General features: G+C 35.5%; 1 protein-coding gene across 3 annotated transcripts in view; it reads left to right on the top strand.

The window, feature by feature from the left end:
- Nucleotides 1-18,180, top strand: part of LOC125672546 (lysine-specific histone demethylase 2-like) — a 45,999-nt gene extending 27,819 nt beyond the window's left edge. Inside the window, exons 14-20 of one of the 3 annotated variants that reach the window (XM_056140945.1) lie at nt 6,337-6,537; nt 7,786-7,860; nt 8,000-8,116; nt 13,085-13,217; nt 15,407-15,525; nt 15,708-15,860; nt 17,773-18,180. In XM_056140945.1, coding sequence (XP_055996920.1) covers nt 6,337-6,537; nt 7,786-7,860; nt 8,000-8,116; nt 13,085-13,217; nt 15,407-15,525; nt 15,708-15,860; nt 17,773-17,874 — 900 coding nt within the window. In that variant the 3' untranslated portion in view covers nt 17,875-18,180. Of the gene's footprint in view, nt 1-6,336; nt 6,538-7,785; nt 7,861-7,999; nt 8,117-8,828; nt 9,310-13,084; nt 13,218-15,406; nt 15,526-15,707; nt 15,861-17,772 lie in introns of those variants that run through there. The other 2 variants (XM_056140946.1, XM_056140947.1) reach the window with 2 other exon arrangements.
- The last annotated feature ends 3,364 nt before the right edge of the window (nt 18,181-21,544 follow it).

Raw genomic sequence — 21,544 nt, 5'->3', positions numbered from 1 at the left:
AACACAAGTCTTATTAGTGCTGGCAAAATTAATCTTTTGATTCTCAGGGTCTGCCACGTATGAAAACTAGGTGCTGTATAAATTGTCTTCTCCTTTATTGGGTTTTCTTTTTAATTATCGAATATGTAAAAATAAATTCAATGTTTTAGAATTGTCTGTGAAAAGTACACAATGTTAGTGCAAATCTGTGCTAGCGTTGATACCAAGTCTGTAAAAATCCCATTTCTTTGCAATGGTGCATGTGCATGCATGTTTCTGTTGTAGTCAAGTGAAAATTGGGGGGGGGGGGGGGTTGGGGGTTATGTTGCTCTATTTGTAATTGATGCATTCTCACTTAACAAAATCCACAGAGAAAAAGCATCAGGTAAGGTTGAACTCGAAAGTCTATCATAAACAAAAAGAAGAAATGAAGACTTGAAAAATTTTATGTTTGTTTATGATTTATAAAGAAAACTAATGTAATATGTCACAATGGAGGAAATTTGTTTTATAAAAATCCTGTTATTGAATTATCTAATTTAGAAAATTTGGCTAGAGAATCACATCATTAATTATGCCTGGCCTTATCAATTATTATTGTTATATTCCTGTAGAAAATGGGGTTGCAAAATTTCCGTTCATTTCGTAAGTAAGTCTTCACACATGTCAGGAACAAATACTAATTTTTCAATTTTGATTGTTTTTCCAGGAAGATCACAAGAAGATGATTTCTTTGTTTATTGTATAGGAATTAAGTCTCCATTTTCCCCAATTTTGAAATACTCATCATTTTGGGAATATCAATTAAGATTCTGTAGCAGTATATCTCTGTGTATAATTTTATATGTTTTGTGTGGAAGGTGATGTCAAGTTAGTATTTCAGTATATTGTACATGCAATCTGAAAGATTTTCAACAAAGAAGATAGGACACAGTTTTTGCAACACTGCATGTGGACAAAAATAATAACAGGGACTTGGTGCACTGTAGAATACAGTTCCTGAAACATTCTATTACTCTGAGCAAGCTATAAACAAATGTGGAGTGAATGATTAACAATTCGATGACGGTTATTGCGAAGATCAAAGGAATGCCCTGGTCATTATTCTGCAATATACCATCATACGTAACAACTGATTACGAGAAAATTGCACTTTGTGTTTTGTTGATACAACAATAAAGTCGATAACTGATAATTCATGTCTATGATCATAAAAATTAATCAATATATGTTGCAAAACAAATTTAGAAATGACTGAAGAATATTTGTCATTCGATATAGATCAATTATCTGCACTCTGAGATCGATACACGTTAACAAACATGGCAATGCACAGATCTCTTCCATATATGTATAGTTTTCTTTGACTGTGTACTCAAAGCAGTTGATATCACCCGTCAATATCAAATATTTTTTCTAAATAGATCTAGTATACTTTACCATCTCGCCTTTTTCGTCATCAAAAAACCTGTAGATCTACATGTAGGCCTAATCTGTTTCAGAAACTGCCATCACGTCACAGTAATCTAATTCGTAGCTAAATAGGAAAACAATCGGCTGTATATTTCTGAGCAGTAGTAGAATAAAACTAAAGTTCTCGTTTTCATGAATGATGCAGAATCACCTCCTTGATCTCAAAATGCTGAAATATAAAAGCTGAGGCTTAGAACTCTCTGTGCTTGTCAGTCAACAAGTAGCTATTCTGCTGGTTGGATTGGCATTGTGATGTTATAACATAGTTGTTTAATGTAGCATTGTGATGTCATGGAGTGGTCAAATGAAGCACAGAAGATTTTGAAGTTTTTCAAAGGGAAATCATATTAGAATGTAAAAATATCAATGTATTTTAAATTGATTTTTGTGAATAAATGAAAATTTATTGATTTACTCAGTGCTATGGATTTTATTTTGGATATTTTTTCCAAGTCAAATACACAATATTTTAATTAGCATAATTATGATTTTCTTTTTAAATAAAATTTGTATATGCAGTATATTTGTAAGATGTGTACAGGGCAGAGGTTTACAAGTAGAACTATTCACACTAACATATCCTTACAGTCACATGTTGTTCCCAAAGAAAATGAAATTCAAACCAAACATTGAAGTAGCCATAAATGATAAAATTGAATAGTGAATGCTGATTGAATGAACGATAATCGAATGTATGAACTCAATTAAAGGAAATGATAAGAGGAATAGTAGAATGTTTCTGTGACTGTATTTTCCAATTTTATATTTCTTAATCAGTATTGCACCGTTTCTTCTTGAACACACTTGTTAATTGCTATAACAGGCAGATTATCTAATTTTGCACTTTGAAATTATGAATAAAACTTTTAATCACAATTGTGAACTCGGAGGGGGGGGGGTGGTTAAAAGCAAATGCTGTGCATTGTAACATGACCAAAATGATGAATATGTATTTCTTAACACTCCTTTTTCTTGCTAATACTGGTATATATTACACTGACATCCATAAATCCAACACAAGGGCAGTTGTTTGTTTACAGTACAAAGTATAAGCTTAATCATGTTACTTTTGTTACATGTAAAAAATAATAATAGAGGATTGGGCAGATTTATATTGGATACATTGCCAATCAGGGTTGTGGTCAAGAATAAAAATTAGAAGCCATGTGTGCCCCTGACTGCAGGTCCCACATTATATTACTTATTGACAAATGTGGAAATTTGATTTGTTATTTTTATTCTGTTCTCTTCTAGCATTCAAGTTATTACTCTTCTACATGTACATGTATCTCTTTTAATCTTTCAAACAGTTTCCTCGCTTTTTTTGATAAACCACCACATTTTCTTTTCACACTTGACCTTTGTCCGCTGTCACTTAAAATCTGTGGAATTTCATATCGGCAGACTTAAAACATGTACCAAGGTATGCTATTATCATGTAAGCCATATGTGACTCGACAGAATTTCGTACCTGTAGACCAAACCAAAAATGATAATCTGCAAAATTATGACTCCATAAAATTAATACATCTACAATAATTTTGTAAAAAAAAAATTTGAAATTGCATGACGTGATGCTAACTGTAAATATAAAGAGATCAAAATATGTGAAACTAGTCATGTTTTTTTTTTTTTTTCATCTCTTCTGATTTAAAGAAGATGTAGTCTTTCTTGAGATCTTAAATTAGAATTGTTAGTTTTACATGGAACCAGACTGTATTTATGTATGCCTTGAGCTTATTAGTCTCATCTATGATTAAATATTAAGCTGCATTATTGTTTTTGAAGAGTTTTTTTTTTATACTTTGTGGATTAGATGAACAACTGTCCATATGTATAGTAATTTAAGGATTTTAGTGTGAGATGACAATATGTATATGCATGTGTTACTGTGTTTATGATACCCCCAGCCAACCCAAGTTTTTGGGGAGTATACAGGGATCACCTTGTCCGTCCATCGGTCAGTGGACATCATCTGTCCAGAGTGTATCTTCAACACCAATAAACAGTTTTGCTTAAAACTTTGTGTATATCTTACATGAAGTTGTGCACCTGCGATTTTGATTTAAATTTTTTAACGTTAAGTTCTGGATTATTTTTTTTTTCATTTTGAGATGGGTGTTATGTTGTCATTTTCTAAAGTATATCTTAAAAACCATTTGTTCTCAATGAGAACAAATTCACCACTCCCCACCATCCAATGTGTCCTGCAGGGGGTATCAGTCCCATTGGGTGAGTTCTGGTTTGAATTAATTTCTGTTTGACATGTGCATGTTTGTTTCAATTTTGTGATTGTGTAATATGTTCATTTACACTCATGATTTATTAGATCACTCAGGTGACCTAGTGCTCTCCGTGTCTGCCTGTCGTGCATCATTAGCTTCGAAATATTTTTTACTTCTTCTATGAAACTGAGCCAATTTTTGCTAAAATTTCTGTGGAACAGTTTCTTGGATAGGGGAACAGAATTGTGAATTTCGTGGTCCCTGTTCTTCCCTAGGAGTGGGGTGAAACCTCCAGAGAGATAGTACTTCATATACTTATAAAGATCTGCTTTACCCTGAGGCATCTGACATCAAAACTGGTTACATAGATATACTGATTGTGAATGCCTCTACCAAAGTTGTGAAATTCATGAGTCAGGGCTTCAGACCCAAGAATGGAGGAGATCTATGGATCATATTGGTGAAAGTGCATGAAATATTTTGAATATCTTCTTTATTCATTAATAGAAAGGTTTAGAAAACCAACTTGTACATGTACATATACGTGTTAATTATAGGTTTAGCACTTATAAAGTATACTCGTAAATTTTCAAATATAAAAATCTTCCATATACACAGTCAGGGGTTCAGACTCTAGGATGGGGCTATATAGATCATACAGTGAATATGCATCAGAGGTTTAAAGATCTACTCTATTTCTGATCATCTGGAAAACAAACAAGGTGCATAATTACATTGAACAATCGAAGGCCTCTCAAATTCATAGCTGATGATCAGAGGGTTCAGTCTTTAGGTAGGGTTATTAGGATCATATAGTGAGAAAGAGGGCCTTTTTATACCCCCCGCAACAAGTTGTGGGGGGGGGGGTATACTGGAATCAGGTTGTCCGTCTGTCCATCCGTCCGTCTGTAGACACAATGGTTTCCGGACTCTAAAGCATTATCCTTTCCACCTACCGTCACCATATCATACATATGGACTACCCATGGGATGAAGATGTTCCCTATCGATTTTGGGGTCAAAAGGTCAAAGGTCAAGCGCACTGGACATCGAAGTAGCAATATGGTTTCCGGGCTCTAAAGCGTTATCCTTTCCACCTACAGTCACCATATCATACATATGGACTACCCATGGGATGAAGATGTTCCCTATTGATTTTGGGGTCAAAAGGTCAAAGGTCAAGCGCACTGGACATCGAAGTAGCAATATGGTTTCTGGGCTCTAAAGCGTTATCCTTTCCACCTACAGTCACCATATCATACATATGGACTACCCATGGGATGAAGATGTTCCCTATCGATTTTGGGGTCAAAGGTCACATGCACTGGACATCGAAGTAGCAATATGGTTTGGTTTGTCATGCCATTTGTTTTTTACACTCAGAAAAGAGGTAGTTTATACCTATTACCAACACCCTTTGGGAGATTGGGGTAAGCGGGGGGTATTCTTAGTGAGCATTGCTCACAGTACCTCTTGTTGAATCTGTTACAATCTTCTTCTCATCTGAGTATCAACACTAGAACTGGGTGTATAGTAATAATGAAAATTAAGGCATCTGCTAAAATTGGGAAAACCCGGGGTTTAGTGGGTCCGTCCTCAGAATAGGGCTTTATGGCTCATAAGCTTATGCATTACATCTTTGAAAATACACATTACTCTTGAACACTATCTCATGCTATGGACACAATGTGCCATGACCTAACCAATGTCATACCTAACCAAGGTCATTTGAGTAAAGTCAAATTCAATTAAACATTTTAAATTTTAAAAGAGATGTTTTTATTTGTTTACTGAGTAAAATTCTTATTTAAACTAGAAAAAGAAAGATTTATGGTTATTCATTGATCTCAAGGCTCTCGCTATCAGACTTAACCGACTGAGTAATGGATATGTACCAGCTAGGTAAAATGAAACTTCCAAGGCACGCGAATCTGATGAAACAGTGTTTAAGTAGTAGATCTAGTTCGTTTCCATCCAGACTACCTGTGGTTTTCTTTTGTCATGTCCGGCAGTGATTCAAGTTCAACAGACGCAAACAGATAAGTACATATTGTACAGGAATAGAAGCACAGAAGTCATGAACAACACACATGCCAACAGACAGTTTTCATACACTAAGTGAACACCATGTATTGTCTGGTGGTGTCCATTTTAAGCTTTCGACATGCTCAAAACTTTCCACCGGATGAAACATTCTTCACAGACCAAGGAACATTACCAAGAAATTACATGTGAACAGAGACTAAAAGATTAATGATTTTGACATCTTATTCTGGGCACAATGATGCTGATATGACTAGTTCTAGAAAAATTGTTCTAGATGATCAGCTGGACATCCACTTCTCAGAATTTAAAGATATGAACTTTCACCCTGTACACAATTTTTTTATATATATTTTTTGTTGTGTAATACTCAGGTGACCATTAAGGCCAATGGGCCTTGTTTGAAAAAGACGCCACATTTTCTTTTATATTTGATCTACAATTATTTGAAGTTCTAATTTTCTTAGGCAGCTTAATTAAATTGCTTTCATTTTAATAATTCCAAAATGTTTTCTTATTTTGCCTTATCTTTAGTAAGTCAAAGGCAGATACAAGATCCGATATAGATCAATAATGGTGTAGTAGATTGAATGACTTTTGTCTTGTTATCTTAAAGGAGGAGGAGTCCTTGATGAACTTCCACATATGTAATCTGGAATATGCCTGTGGAGATAATCTAAAGAATGTATCAGCTATCCACTGGGATCAAAATGAGGATTACCCACAATTCAGTGGTGACAACCTTGTCATCTGTGATGGGTACTCCAGGGTGTTATCCAAGCTGGCAGAGGGGTTGGATATCGAATTCGAGACACGGGTAGGACATACTGTGAACACGTGGCAGAGATTGACTTTATACAGTCAGACATGGGGTGTAACACCTGTAATGTTATTGGTATCTTCATGCAGCAAATCGGAGGGTGGTTTTAAGTTGACCATTAGAGGGTGTGTGCTAAAGTTCTTAATGGGATTTTCTTATGAAAAGGTTGTGTTCCAGATAATTTGATGAGTCTTGGCGAATTTTGAGATTAATACTCAATTGATGTATAATTTCATTCAGTGGACTTTTTCTATTTTGAATACTTGCATGTATACTTGCTTATAGGATGTATTGAAAAATTCTTATTTTTGTGAGTGCACAGTAACTGGTATTGGTCCCACCCTTTTAAAGACTTAATTTTTATGGTATGGTTATTCAAGAAGTAGGTACAATGTATGCTGTATTCAGCATTAGGTGTTATTTTCCTGAAGCCTGTTCAGCAGAGCGGGCTCCCGAGTACTCGCCTCTAGCATCAAACAATTATATTGGGAATGTTCGTGGATGCCCGCGCTGCTAAACAGGCTTCTGGAGTACTTGTGGCCTTGAGAAATACTAAGCTTTATACACCTGCAGTTACTGCATGTTTATAAAGATTATAGCATCAACTACTAAAATACACATGAGGTGAGCATTAATTCATAAGTTGGATTATGGGTCCATTAATTTTTTAGGTTTAAAAAAAAAATGAAATGTAAATTTCAAATTTTCCCCCCAGCAATTAAATAAGCTACAAAAAAAATTCATAACACATCTAAGGCATTAGAAAACAAGGTGCACAGTCTAGCCATCTCTTGCTATTCTATCAGTTCACCAAAGCAGATGGTTTACTGCATGATTTTGACAATGGTTAGATCACAGGGGCTCGTCACGAAATTTTTGTCTTATTAAAATTGGACATCATCCATTCTATATTTACAGAATAGAGAGGGTCAATTCGTGACGAGCCCCTGTGGTTAGATACACAATAATCAGAGCCACGGTAACATTATATTAAAAAATTTGAATAATTTTTTTTATTTTTAAAGTTCTTTTGGAGTCTAAGGATGCTTTCGTAAACTCACAATTTTTTTTAGATTCTTGCATTTCAAAGTAAGAAGATTCTTGTATTACAATGTACCTTGATTTGTGAATTCAAAACAATTTTATGGATACCTTATATTAAAGAGCACTATTCTAGATTTTAGGATCACTGTCATTGGTAAAGCTTCTGAAGTTTTGCGTATTTAAGAAAGTGAAGTTTTTCAGGTTATGAAAGTAGATTATAGTGAAGAGACAATAACTGTGTTCTCAGAAAGTGGAAAACAGTGGAAAGCAGACAAGGTAACGGGATTTTTTCCTTCAATGATGAAACTGCATTATGGCAGAATGAACAGGTTTTTGTTTGTCCTGTGATACAACGTAGATGTTGGTGACTGCCTGTAGATACAGTCTATTTCAGTTGTGTTTTATTTCCGGGTAGGTTCTGGTAACACTTCCTCTGGCTGTTTTACAAGAAGGTGACTTAGAGTTTGTCCCCACTCTGCCGGAGTGGAAGTCAAAGGCAATGATGTCATTAGGAGTTGGAAAGGTAGAAAAGGTTGGTAAATTTTTGCATTAATAATTCTTGTTCAGAATGTGATGGTGACCATGAAACAGGTTGGGCCCAGAACTATTACCCATATTTTGAAGATCCCGCAATCAGATGACATGATGGGAGTATGTGTGTAAAGTATCTAGATTGAGATATCCCGCAATCAGACGACATGATGGGAGTATGTGTGTAAAGTATCTAGATTGAGATGAACTCTTACATAAATATAACTGCCCTAAGCAAAGAAATATTTATTAATGATATGAAGCACACTAAAATTTACTATAATTATTACCCATTTCCACCCCTACCCAGAGTTGAACTCATGACCTGCAGAACTAAATCTCCTAGCAGCATTGAACAGTGCGCCAGTCAAAAAACTTGCTTCGATGATGATGGAATTTTCGCCATGCTGTCATATGCTACATGGTCATTGAGAATGGAAATGGGATACAGTTAATATTTGATTTAAAGGACTCGGCGTGTTTGGGGCCAAATTCGGCACTGTGTTCAAATAAAAAGAGGATCATACAAGATACACACAGCAATTTAAATGATTTTTATGTAAGGCATCTAGATTGTTATGAACTCTTAAAAAATATAGCTGCCCAAGGCTAAAAATATGTTTGTTTCCCCTCGCCTGGCTGGGTAAAAAAAAAGGGCCTGGGTCAAAAACTTTTTTACCAAAAAATCACACGTGTTTTTTTTTTATTTCCAGAACAAAAATCGTGTCCGTTCCAAATTTTACTTTTGCTATTTTCGGAAGTCGCTGGGATTTATCTCTCAAAGTTTCGCTTTCTCTCACCAGAGAGCGTGTTACGCAAGCTTCACATACTCTGGGTAGAGAATGGAAGTTTCGATGTTGTCGGAAGATTTCAAAGATGGGCGACACGAAGATCGCTTTGTCATCTACTGTAAGAATAAAATACAAACAAACATCAAAATTCAAGTTCTGATTGTGGTAAATCGACTTTATGCAGTTACTCTATAAGTTGTACCTGGAACGATGTGCTGAATGATTTAACTGCAGATGATGATCACAACATAGATAAGTTAGATGAGGTCTCTGTCACTGTGTCGGACAAGCTAACAAACAGCGTGATTTTCGAGCCAGATGTTATTTAGTACATTTCTTTCATTCTGATATGTTATGAAGTGCATCTGTTTCTACTAAGTCAAGAATAAATGTTTTTGGTTTTGTTTTCATTGTGTTCTTTGAAAAGATGTAAATTATGTTTCTATGTAGGTATTCGTAAAGTAAACCAACATACTGCATTCACACTAACATGTCCAAGAATATGAATTATAAATGCTAGCAGACATGTTAATCCAGTAACCAACATAAAAACAAGCTCGACCAATACATGTCATACTCTTCTTCTGATGTACAGTATTGAAAATGACTATCGGTGCGCTGGGCTGCTTTTTCATAGGTGTTTCCAACAAAAATTTTCAACCCACCCCCACCCCACCCCACCCCAAAAAAAACCCACCTGCCTGCCTGGTCTGTTTCAAAAGTCAGACCCGGGAGAGGGGAAACAAACATTCTTTTAAATATGGCCCAAAGTGAAGAAATATTTATCTTATATATGATATTTAGCTTAGGTATCAAGAGAAGAAGAACCCTTATGATTTTGGGGTCAAAGGTCAAGGTCACTACCGGACTTCATAGTAAGCATCCTTTGGTGAAGGGCTTTCAAGTTTGTTCAAATAAAGGGCCATGCCCCTTTCAAGGGGTAGATCAACAATAAAAATTCAAAAATAGGGTGGGATCATGTAAGAATCTTCTTCTCATACCACTGGGCCAGAAGAGCTGATATTTACATAAAAGCTTCCTGACGTAGTGCAGATTCAAGTTTGTTAAAATCACGTCCTTCCCCGGGAAGGTTGGGGCCATAATAGGGGATCAACATTTTACATACAAATAAATAGAAAAAATCTTTAAAAATCTTCTCAAGAACCATTGGGCCAGAGAAGTTTTACATGAAAGCTTCCTGACATAGTGCAGATTCAAGTTTGTAAAAATCATGACCCCTGGGGTAGGTTGAGACCACAATAGGGATCAAAGTTTTAGGTGCGAATATTTAGGGAAAATCTTTAAATGTGGACCAAGGTGACTCGGGTGAGCAATGTGGCCTACGGGCCTCTTGTTTAAAAAAAATAGCATTGTCATGAATTGTAGTTGAAATGTAAATTTTCACCAATGAAATGAACTGAAAGGCAACCCTTGCCAACTTCCCCCACGATTTAGGGCTTTAGATTAAAAATTTACCTGACATGTCTAGAATGTTCAGGCAATATTGTGAAGTCAATTTCTCTGGAACTTCTGGCATAAGGGAAGTAACTGTAAAGATGTAGACCATTTATCACTGAACTTGGTAGAGGTCAAATGAGTTGTTGTAGATTTGATAAAACTAGATGAACACATAAAAATTGTTTGTGTTTATTTTCTTGGTTATAATTATAAACAGCTAGGTTACATGGACAGTACTATGCAAGTTTTTGTGCGCAGTGTTGACAATATTGCACATGTTATAAAGGACAACAGGGATACAGATAAGTTATGATGATCACCACCCTTGAAGGTTTCATTATCTGTGCAATTTTTTCCACTGTGCCTAGTTTGAACAGTGTTATCAGTGTATGTTTTAAGACAACAAAGTGTTCAACCATGCATGTATTTGGTGTTTGATTAAAAAAAGTTTCACCTAAATGACCCAATGCAAAAGGAATTTGTTTAAATGAAAATAAAGATTTCTTATTCAGAAAAAGAATACAATAAATTCATTTTAAAGCATTCAGAAATAAAATCACTTAAAAGCATCCCAAATTCTTTGGTCTCAAACAATTTAACTTGAAGCTCTTTCCTGTTCTGAAGGGCATTTGCAATTCAGCAGAATTTAAGATCGAATTTTGTTTTAAAATTCATACAGACATTATCAACTGTGCAACACATGAATATGAAGCCACCCTTCTTATTAGTCCCCTGCCTGCGAAGCCAGATGGAACTACTAGTGTTCTCTCCGACTGTCTGTCTGTCACTTCATTTTCTAATTGACTATTGCAATTGGTTGTTGCACGTCATCTGCTATGTGAAGTCTTTCATCAGTAAATGCACTTTCAGAGGGATTTAAATGTACAAGTAAGAACACTTCCTGCTTTGTAATGTTGCTGAATATTAGAATTTAGCTTACTAGATATTCAGAACAGGATTTTTTTTCTCTAGATTTCATAGCCCTTGGGACTAGTGATACATTTAACTAATACTCAGGTGATGGATAAGTTCTGCGGGCCTCTCATGTTTTACCAGTTTTGGTTGCGGAAGCTGAAAATTGGATATGTGATTTGTTGATAAATAGAAGGACGCCCGGCTTCTATTCTTAATCAACCAGGAGGCCCGGGTTCTATTCTCAATCAACCAGGACGCCCGGGTTCTATTCTCAATTCCATCCCCATGTCCTAGCTAAGATAATTGACATATGTAGTGACTGTTCCTCTGCAGCAAGGTGAAAGTCGTGGGTCTTTCAGAATGACATTAAAAATGAAGGTCAGGATAGCTATTGGCCAATCGTAACTACTCGGCTATTTGCGTAACCGCAAATGAGCCTCGTATGTGGATCGACGCCATCAGAGTTGGTTGCTACGTATACGTAAACGTAACTTTGACGTCACAGTCGTACGTTACACTATGAAACGTGAACTTTCAAAAGCATCTAAGATATTATACACATCTAAGGTATTGTACCACTATCAATTTCCACTTACATGTTATGTATTAAAGTGAATAAGACGTTAATGATACCAAAACTGAATCTGTGGTGAAAATATAAATAACATATTATTCAGGGATTCGGTTCTGGCCTTTTAACACTCATCCATGGGCGCGCTTCCGGCGAAGAAATGCATCTATTTGATGCAATTCTTGCGCCGATCCACGTCCGAGTCTTCTTACCGGTTACGGAAAAGGACGAGCGTGTGATCCGATTGAGCTATTGGCATGATTAAGAACCTTTCCTGCTATGGCCATGGGTAAGCTCCATGTATTGTCAAACCCTATTGATTCTCAAGGTAAAGGATCAAAAGGTCATGGCTGTTGAAGGGAATGACATGAAATTCTTTAAGAAGAATTCAGGTAAAATTGTAAGATTGGAAGTCATTTGAATATGCATACATGGTGGCTTGATACAGGCTTCAAGATTCACATTCACAATATTTCACGTACAGGAAAACTCTTTGGAAATCTTTTTAATAATTTTTCACATCAATATGCATACATGTACATGTACATCCTCATGTATGGTACCTTAAAGTTTGTTCACATCATGACTCATTGCTCCAGGTGGGGGTCACATGATGGGTATAAATAACATTCAATGTTTTACATGTAAAAATGCAGTAGTTCAGGTGAGTCATGGTTCAGGTGGGTTATGTAGCCCATGGATGTTTTGTTTGGGGTATAGTTTTGTATTAAGTGTGTCTTGTTGTTTGATATTGATCATCATAGTTTTGGCTCAGTAATGCACTTGTATACAAATGTAAATAGTATTCAGTTTCACTTGATTTTCTTTACAGTATGTTTGAAAAATGATGAGTCGTCGACTTGATATGTGATTTGTTGATGTATGTTTACAAAATGATAATTCTGAGACTTATTGAAATGGTTGAGATTTTCATAAGTTTATTAGATTGGGATTGAAATCAAGAAGTCCTTACTACCAAAAGCGTAAAAGATAAACTTTGTTTTATTTGAACTTTAGATATATTGTAAACATCAGCTAGTCCCCAGAATTTTAAATGTTTCTGGAATAGGTTGTAACTTTTCAATCCTGGAATTTGCTTGTAACATTAATTCTGAGTTAGTAATTTAGGCTGCATGGCAATTCCAGGATAAAAATACTATAGATCAGCTGTTTATACATGTGATTTTAATGAAGGTAATGTAACATTTACGTTGTTTATAATATCTGTTTTCAGATTATATTAAGATTTTCAAGACCATTTTGGAGGAACAAGGTTAAAGACTGCAAAGCGTTTGGTCACATTCCAGAAGATTTAGATAATAGGGGATACTTTAATGTTTTCTATGACTTTTCTACAGAAGAGGTAGGTTACAGAATACATTCCATTTAACAATTTTGTCAGCTCCTCTGTTTATGAGTAATAGATGCCTACAATGGTATAGTATTTCTAATTGATATTAGGATCCTCATCCCCCCCCCCCCCCCCCACCTCCCCCCCCCCCCCCCCCCCCCCCCCCACTCCCCCCCCCTGTTCACACACAGACGCTGCTTCTACTATGATCAAAATGTGGCAAATTATGATAGAAAAAAAAGTCTTTATAAGGGCAGTATGATTGGGGTAGGATCTTCACTATGGAGAGCTCTACACTCTCACCATGCTTATTTTACATGTTCAAAACAAGTGTAGTGGGATCATGGCAAGATGAGCAGTGTGGTCCATGGGCCTCTTAATTTCTTGTTTTCCATATTCCAAAGGGAAATAATTTAGAAATAGTGACTATTGTTTGTTAGGTAATTGATGTTTGAAAATACTTCTTAACAAAGCCTCCATGTATGATGAAGATTGAAATAAAATGTTTAAATCTTGATCCCCATGGCCAGGGCGATGAAATGGAAAGTCCCTGTGATGATTGTTTTTTAGGTCAATGTTCAAGGTCTTTAGGCCACAGGTGGAAATAATTGGTATTGAATGACATCAACAGTCACAATGACATTTTTCAGGAAATCTCAATGCCTCAAGGAGGATCTCTATCGTTTACTAAAGTAATAAATCTAAGGCCATGCCACATCCTGTATTGTTATACCACCTGAACGAAGTTCAGGGGGGAATATAGGAATCACTCTTTCCGTCTGTCTGTATGTCTGTGCAGATTCGTGTCCGGGCCATAACTTCTTTGTTCTTTGACTTAGGCATACAATATTTGGCACACAGGTGGATCACCATGAGACGATGTGTCGTGTACCTTCATAACCTCTATATGACCTTGACCTCAAGGTCAAAATTAGGCTTTTTACAATGGATTCATGTCCGGGCCATAACTTCTTTGTTCTTTGACATAGGCATACCATATTTGACACATGAGTGTATCACCATGAGACAATGTGTTGGGTACCTTCATGACCTCTATATGACCTTGAACTTTGACTTTAAGGTCAAAATTGATTATAGGGTTTTGACATAGTCATACCATAAGACATGGGTGTATCACCATGAGACTATGTGTCATGTACATTCATGACCTCTTTATGACCTTGACCTTTGATCTCAAGGTCAAAATTATAGGTTTATGTCATGGATTGTGTTCGGACTATATCTTCCATTTTCTTTTACAAAGGCATACCATATTTTTACACTCAGGAAAGAGGTAATTTATACCTATTAACAACACCCTTTGGGAGATTGGGGTAAGCGGGGGGTATTCTTAGTGAGCATTGCTCACAGTACCTCTTGTTAGAATTAGTTTCAGGTTGAGGTCCATGGTATCATTTGAGCTTTACCAATAAAATTTAACTGACTCCTATTGTTTAAACCATAAGGTTAAGGTTACCAACTCACAGATAGTAAATGATTTCTAGCTGTGTACTGTGATTAAGAAATGAAACTTTGCAAGAAGAGACTTAATGTACATGTATGCCATTATGTCAGTTAAATTCACTGTTTTACTCAGTATGAATATACCCACTAGTGATAAAAACCTTGTTTAGTTGTGTGTAAAGCAAAGAAATTTTGAAAAACTCTCACTTCACTACCGTATATACTCGCCTATAAGTCGCTTGTATAGTTTTTAGGTTATTTTGGAGGGAATTGCCATTGACCCAGTTATAAGTCAGTCTAACTTTTTTCAAGAATCAGTTGACAATTTCAAATCAATGCTCTAAAGTTTTACCTGTGTTTCAATAATATTTTCAGAAATTCGCCAATATTTGATATTTTCCCCCAAGAAATCAATTTCATATCAATACTCTTATGTATCTATCCGTGTTCCACTATTGTTTTGGGATATGACATCGATATTTCACTTTTTATTCTCGGCAAATTGAACAGCTACTATTTTGTTTATTTCGTCCACGTTTTTGTTGTTTCAAAAATACTAGGCTATACATTATGCCATCCAGAAAAGTACTGATCTTCTTTGGACATTCCTATAAGTCGGACATAGAGTTTTGGACCAAAATTTAACTCCCAAAAATCTTGACTTATATGCGAGTATATACGGTATACCTTTTACAATTTTTTTCCACGCAGTCTGGTCTTTATGACATTTTCTGCAGGTAGAGAAGATGTACTTGCTGGTGACTCACTTAACAGGAAATGCCCTGAAACTTAGGGATAGGCTAGACAGGGATATTGTGGCTGCCTGCATGGAAGTTCTAAAAATGCTATTTCCAGAAGAGGTAAATTTGCTAAATATGACTTGCAATGGATAAGAATATTGCTATGATTGTTAAAATTTAGAATCTCTGTAGGTGATTAAATATCAATCAAGTATGATAAGGAAGGTATTTGGAGAATGTAAATACTAGTAAATCATGTTTTGCAAAAATCTACAACTTTAATTTAACTCCGCTGATTGCAGACAGTTCCAAAGCCACTGGATTATTTTATAACAAAATGGACAAAAGACCCCTTGTCTAAGATGTCGTATAGCTACATACCTATAGGTGTGGATGGGGACGCCTATGACATCATGTCACAAGATGTGGCATCGAAAGTTTTCTTTGCAGGAGAGGTAAAGATTTACATCATATGCATATTTACATTGTACATCAGGTTCTAGACATTTCCATGCTTACATCTTGGGCATTGGGAAAACTGACTCTATCTGCTTATGTTTCTTGCTGCTAATGCAGACATCAAGTGTCATTGTCACATAATATTTACATTTCCATTATTTTAAATGTTTAAAGCTCCAATATGTTATTTTCTGCATATACTATATCAGCATGTAAATTTCTCAATTGCATGCAAATCAGCACTTGTCAGGACATCAGTGAACAGAGACTATGGAAATTAACATGGAATGCCATGTGTATTTCAATTTCTGTTTTGGCAGTATTTTCGATATGTCATTTTTATTTTAGATATAACTACACATACAAGGAATCACTGTGTAGTTTGTTGGGTATATGAGGTGGTTAACTACAATGGAAAACATGGTCAATGTATAACAACAAAGCCTAAACAGTGATTTCTTAAATGTCATCGAATTTGTTATCCAGTAATACTCTTGTCTCAAATTCTGTGTATATTTGGAAATATATTTTTTCAAAGCATTAAGGTTCTTGTAAAGATGAGTTGCCTCAAGACCATAGACTGATATTGGACCTAAGTCAGAAGTTTGATTACTTGTACATGTATCTTAAGATTTTGTCTAGCACAGATGTTTAAAAAAAATGCAAACATATACTGAAAATTTTAAGTCTATTCTCAGTTTATGGTCATGGTTTTTGAAAACGTTTTTAAGTCCCAGAAATTCTTCGTGTTTTCTGGTAAAATTTGATGAGTCTAGAAATTAAAATGCCCATATTTAATTACATGTGTTAGTTATGCTGATTAATCATTGGAACAGTGTTCATTGATAATCCATGTAAAATCACATGCAACAAAGTTTTCCTATTTGAAGTTTGAATTCTTTTTCTTTCTGTGTGTGTACATATACTACTCCTACAAGTAAAAGCTTTGGTTAACATCCCTATGCCTAACTGGCTGGAGTAGTGTATATACCTGTACTTAAAATGAATTTCAGTTTTGAAAATGTATGAGGGTAATATGAATGTTGATGCTTCATGCTGACAGACTTCATGAAGCATGTTAGCACTTCATGAAAAGTACGCTGGCGTGAAGCATTGCAGCTCATATTGTCATGTATTTTCAAAAACAAAATTTATTTGTTATATTTACAATCCATTTTTAGCCGAGTTGCAACGAAGTTGAACTCGGCTATTGGTTTGGTGATGCGGGCGGGCAGTTGTTATTATGTTGGAATTCCAGCCGTTAAAATAGAAGTACTATATTTATCAAGTACATGTAGTTCCGTATTCATACATGCATTGTTTACAAACTGCAGCACGTTCATTAGGAAGTGCCCATCATTACAATTTGTAAAGATGTCATCGGCAAAAACATTGGAAATGTGAAATATATGTTGTATTAGTCTGACCGTTTTAATTAAGTGTAACCTTACAATTACAAATTACAACACCTAAAATAATTACCAGCTTATAATCATTTATCTTACAGTGTTGAATCAAAATGTCACTTTATTAGAAAATGAAAATGGTCTGCAACTGTGTAAAATAAAACTTTGACCATAGATTGGTTTATCTGCAAGTAAATTTAATAAGATTTTTAAAAATATGTGTTGAAAATTAAGAGGTTTTTTTATCAGCAATTGCAAATGATATTACAAAGAATATTTCCTCAGACATCAACATTTAGGAGAACTAAAATTTACCATCAGCTATTAAGTCTCCTCTCTTCCAGGTGTAATGTGGAGCACTTTCAGTTTGGGGAGCTGGGGAGACATTTGTTTTTAACAAAAACAATTTATATGTTTGGTTTTTTTTCCTTAATTTTTTGTTAGCTCTTGACGATTTCTTTCCTGTTGAAACATTCTAGTTGTGTTGCTTATTTACTTTCAGGCTACAAACCGCCAATTCCCACAATCTGTTACCGGAGCCTACATGAGTGGTGTAAGAGAGGCCCACAAAATCTTCTCGGTGCTAGTGGAGGACGATACATGAAACGTCCAGAAGAAAAGAGAGTTTTAATGTTGCACATTTCTTGCAAATTTTACTGTAAAGTTTGACAGTGCATCAGAACTTTACATTACCTCAAAAATGCCAAACAATTAATTCCTGTTGAAGCTGTGTTTGTGGGATCCTGTGTATCTCAGATTCCTGTTGAAGCTGTGTTTGTGGGATCCTGTGTATCTCAGATTCCTGTTGAAGCTGTGTTTGTGGGATCCTGTGTATCTCAGATTTCTCTGTTTGAACAAAGTACTGTACATAACAAACAAAACTCTGGCAATAAAGAAATCTCTATATATATACAGTTGTAATCCTGACTTTCTCCTCATCATAGCCATCAGCTGAGTGAGATTTTCTGGTCATAAGTTATCTACATATCTTCAACTTCTTCTCCAAAGCCACGGGGTATCCTTAATTATAGAGGAATAAGTTGTTCAAATGACTGGGCAGGGAAACTCTCGAGGGGAGGAGAGGTAGAAGGATGTCGTACTTTGGTTTGATGGGTTTGAGGAATTTCAGACATCACTCAGGCTCCTGATTCACATCTAGGTTAACTAGGTTAAACTAGGTTAACAGCTAATCGTGATGCAGTAATTTGTTATGACAAAAATACCGAGATATCTTTCCTTTCTGAGCTACTGGTACATTCGTATTGCACCTTTGCCATATGTTTTTCATGATTAATATTCCTGCTTCAAAATGATGCTTAATGACTTTTGACCTGCCAAAGACTTCATTTGAAATTGGAACTGTTTTGTTTTGATTATGCTGACATAAGAAAAAAATACCACATTGTAAATGTATTGTGCATGTATATCTTCAGTTTATTAGACCCCTACCAATGAAGCTGAAGGGGACTATCTAGGTTTTTTCTTCATCCATCCCTCTGTCTGCCAGTCAGTCTCTCCTACTTGCGTTTCTACACATTTTAGGTCACTCGCGTAAATTTGAGTCCTGCTGCAATTGGTCTACGTGGTGCATTAACAATTGAACATTTTTAACTTCTTGATAATGACAACTACCATTCCAATTCTTTGAAATTGAATTTGGTATAAAGCATCTTTTGGACAAGGGGACATAAATTGTAAAATTCAGGATTCTTGGGGTCAGGGCAAAAATAGACCAATTTTCAAAAATCTTCTCTACAATCGCAAATGTGTTTTTAAAAAAATTGAATGTATAGTGAAGTACAATCTAATTAAAATCAGATCCTAGAATACGCTCACAATCGCTACTTACGCAGAGTATACGGCGCGGATCTAAGAAGTCTGATGTTGAAGTAGAGCAGGAAGGCCTCTACCAAAATTGTAAATTTCATGATTCCCAGGGTAGAGATTCTGACTCAAGGGTGGGTCCAAACTTGGTATATTTACATGTAGTATATATGTGTAAAACATTTGAATAATATCTTCTTTAATGCTATTCAGTGGCATATTTAGGGGGGCACAGCTGGCAACCAGCCAACCACCCCCCACTTAAATTTTTTGAGTTTAAGGTAAATTGTGGTCTCTTGTTTAAAAAAATGTAAACAATAAAAGAAGCAATAATTTCTTCCACTCTTGAAAATATAAATTACAAAATCTTTTGATTTATTGAATTACTTTTATTGGGAGAACTTGCATTTTTTCCAAAAACCCTTAAAACTTTTGTCATTTTATTAATTTCACCTTATTAAAACTGACAGAAAATAGTAAGAATGACTACATAGGAGATATATTTCAAGCCTTGTAAAATCCATGAGCTTCAGGGGCTGGTCTCCCCACCAGGGCTTTGCCCTGGACCCAGTGGGGGTTGGGGGTCTCAAGGTGGCCCCCAGACCCCCCTTTAACCACAATACCTAAATCCTCCTCTGCTATTAATACTAAATTGAAACTGGATTGATATTTAGAAGGAGCTAGTAGGTAGTCTTACCAAAATTATAAATTTCATGATCCTAAGGGGTTTGGACCGTTCCAGGGTGAAGCCAAAATTGATATATTGATTATTGTCTTTATCATTTGAAAGACTTCTTCAGAGGTTTGTTGATACAGTATAAAAACTAGATACATGCATGTATCTAGGGAAAGGCTGTACCAAAATGGTGAATTTCGCAACCTCAGAGTTTTGATTCTAGGACAGATCCAAATTAGTCATATTGTGTTAATGTAATAATATATTATGTAAAGAATTTCATCAGTATAATTAGGCACTTTTTGATGGCATTTAATTTGTAATATTGAAGACGAGGACATATTATGGCATCTCGTCGTCCGACTGTCCGAATTTTGTAGGCAAAATGAACCCTTAGCTCCGGGATTTTACAACTTGGTATATTTGATTACGTTGATGAGAGGAAGATGCCTATTGTTTTTCAAGGTCAAGATCGTAGTAGTGGTTAATAGTAAAACATTGTAGCCAGAATACAGATCAAACTATTGGAGCTAGGATCTTACAATTTGGTTCATTTAATCACCATCATGAGAAGAAGCTATTGCTTCTCAGGGTCAAAGGTATTTGTTATATCAGTTAATGAAATTCTTGTAGGTAGGATACAGGCCAAACTGTTGGGGCTAGGATTGTCAAACTTGGTACCCATGCACCTTATGCCAAGTAGAAGATACCTATTGTTCAAGGTCAAAAGTCAAGGTCGTAGTATCACTTGGTAGAAAAATTTTAGTTTTCATTTTCCAGAATTTTTTCGTTATGAATACAGGTTTTGCACTGAAATTTTATCAGAACCTCTGTCTCAGAGAACTACATAATCAGTTCACATTTCAACTTGATTGATGCACTATGACCTACTTTAGGGCTAAAAGTAGGTCAAATAGTTTTCTGGATTTTTTCTTGTCATGGATACAGATATTGCACTGAAGGTCTAACGGGTGTATGTTGTACTGTTTGCGGTACTCTTGTTAAATTATACTATTGCAGAATATTAGAATTTAGTTTAGAAATTTAGAACAGGAATTTTTTTTCTAGATTTTTGGACCCTTGATACTTTTAACTAATATTCAGGTGACCGTAAGGCAGGTGGGCTTTTTGATTTTCACCAAGCAGAAATTTCTTAAATTGAAACATTAGTTTCAAATTTTGTGCCAAATATAGTTCCACTTGGTTTTCCGCACTTTTTTCCATCATGGTTTGTTGAAGCTGAAATTTGTACTATATGTTTACAAATCAAGTTTAAGTTTCGTCACAGTTGGGCGATTTTTACGAAGTTGATGGGACTTCGTGCTGAGAATAGTTTTTCAGACTTGAACTTAGGAATCTGAAATTTGATATGTGGTTACCTTTGTACATGTACAGACTTGAACTTAGGAATCTGAAATTTGATATGTGGTTACCTTTGTACATGTACAGACTTGAACTTAGGAATCTGAAATGTGATATGTGGTTACCTTTGTACATTCATTATGGTTGACGTATTCAAACAATTGTAAGAAAAATTGTCAAATTTAGTTTCATGGTGGAATGAACTTTTTGTTTTCCTGACTTTTTTCACCATTATCTGATTTAGAAAGGTGAGAATGATTTTGACGAGATATATGGGACTTGATGCCGAATGGACTCTTCTCTACAATGCCTTAATTTGGGTATCTGAATTTATTATACTCCACGCAAGGAAGTTGCGGAAGGTATAATGTTTTTGACCCGTCCGTCAGTCCCTTTCTTATCAGCGCAACTC

Source organism: Ostrea edulis, chromosome 6 (genome assembly GCF_947568905.1).
Source record: "Ostrea edulis chromosome 6, xbOstEdul1.1, whole genome shotgun sequence".
NCBI lineage: Eukaryota > Metazoa > Mollusca > Bivalvia > Ostreida > Ostreidae > Ostrea > Ostrea edulis.
This window is presented reverse-complemented; position numbering and strand designations above follow the sequence as displayed.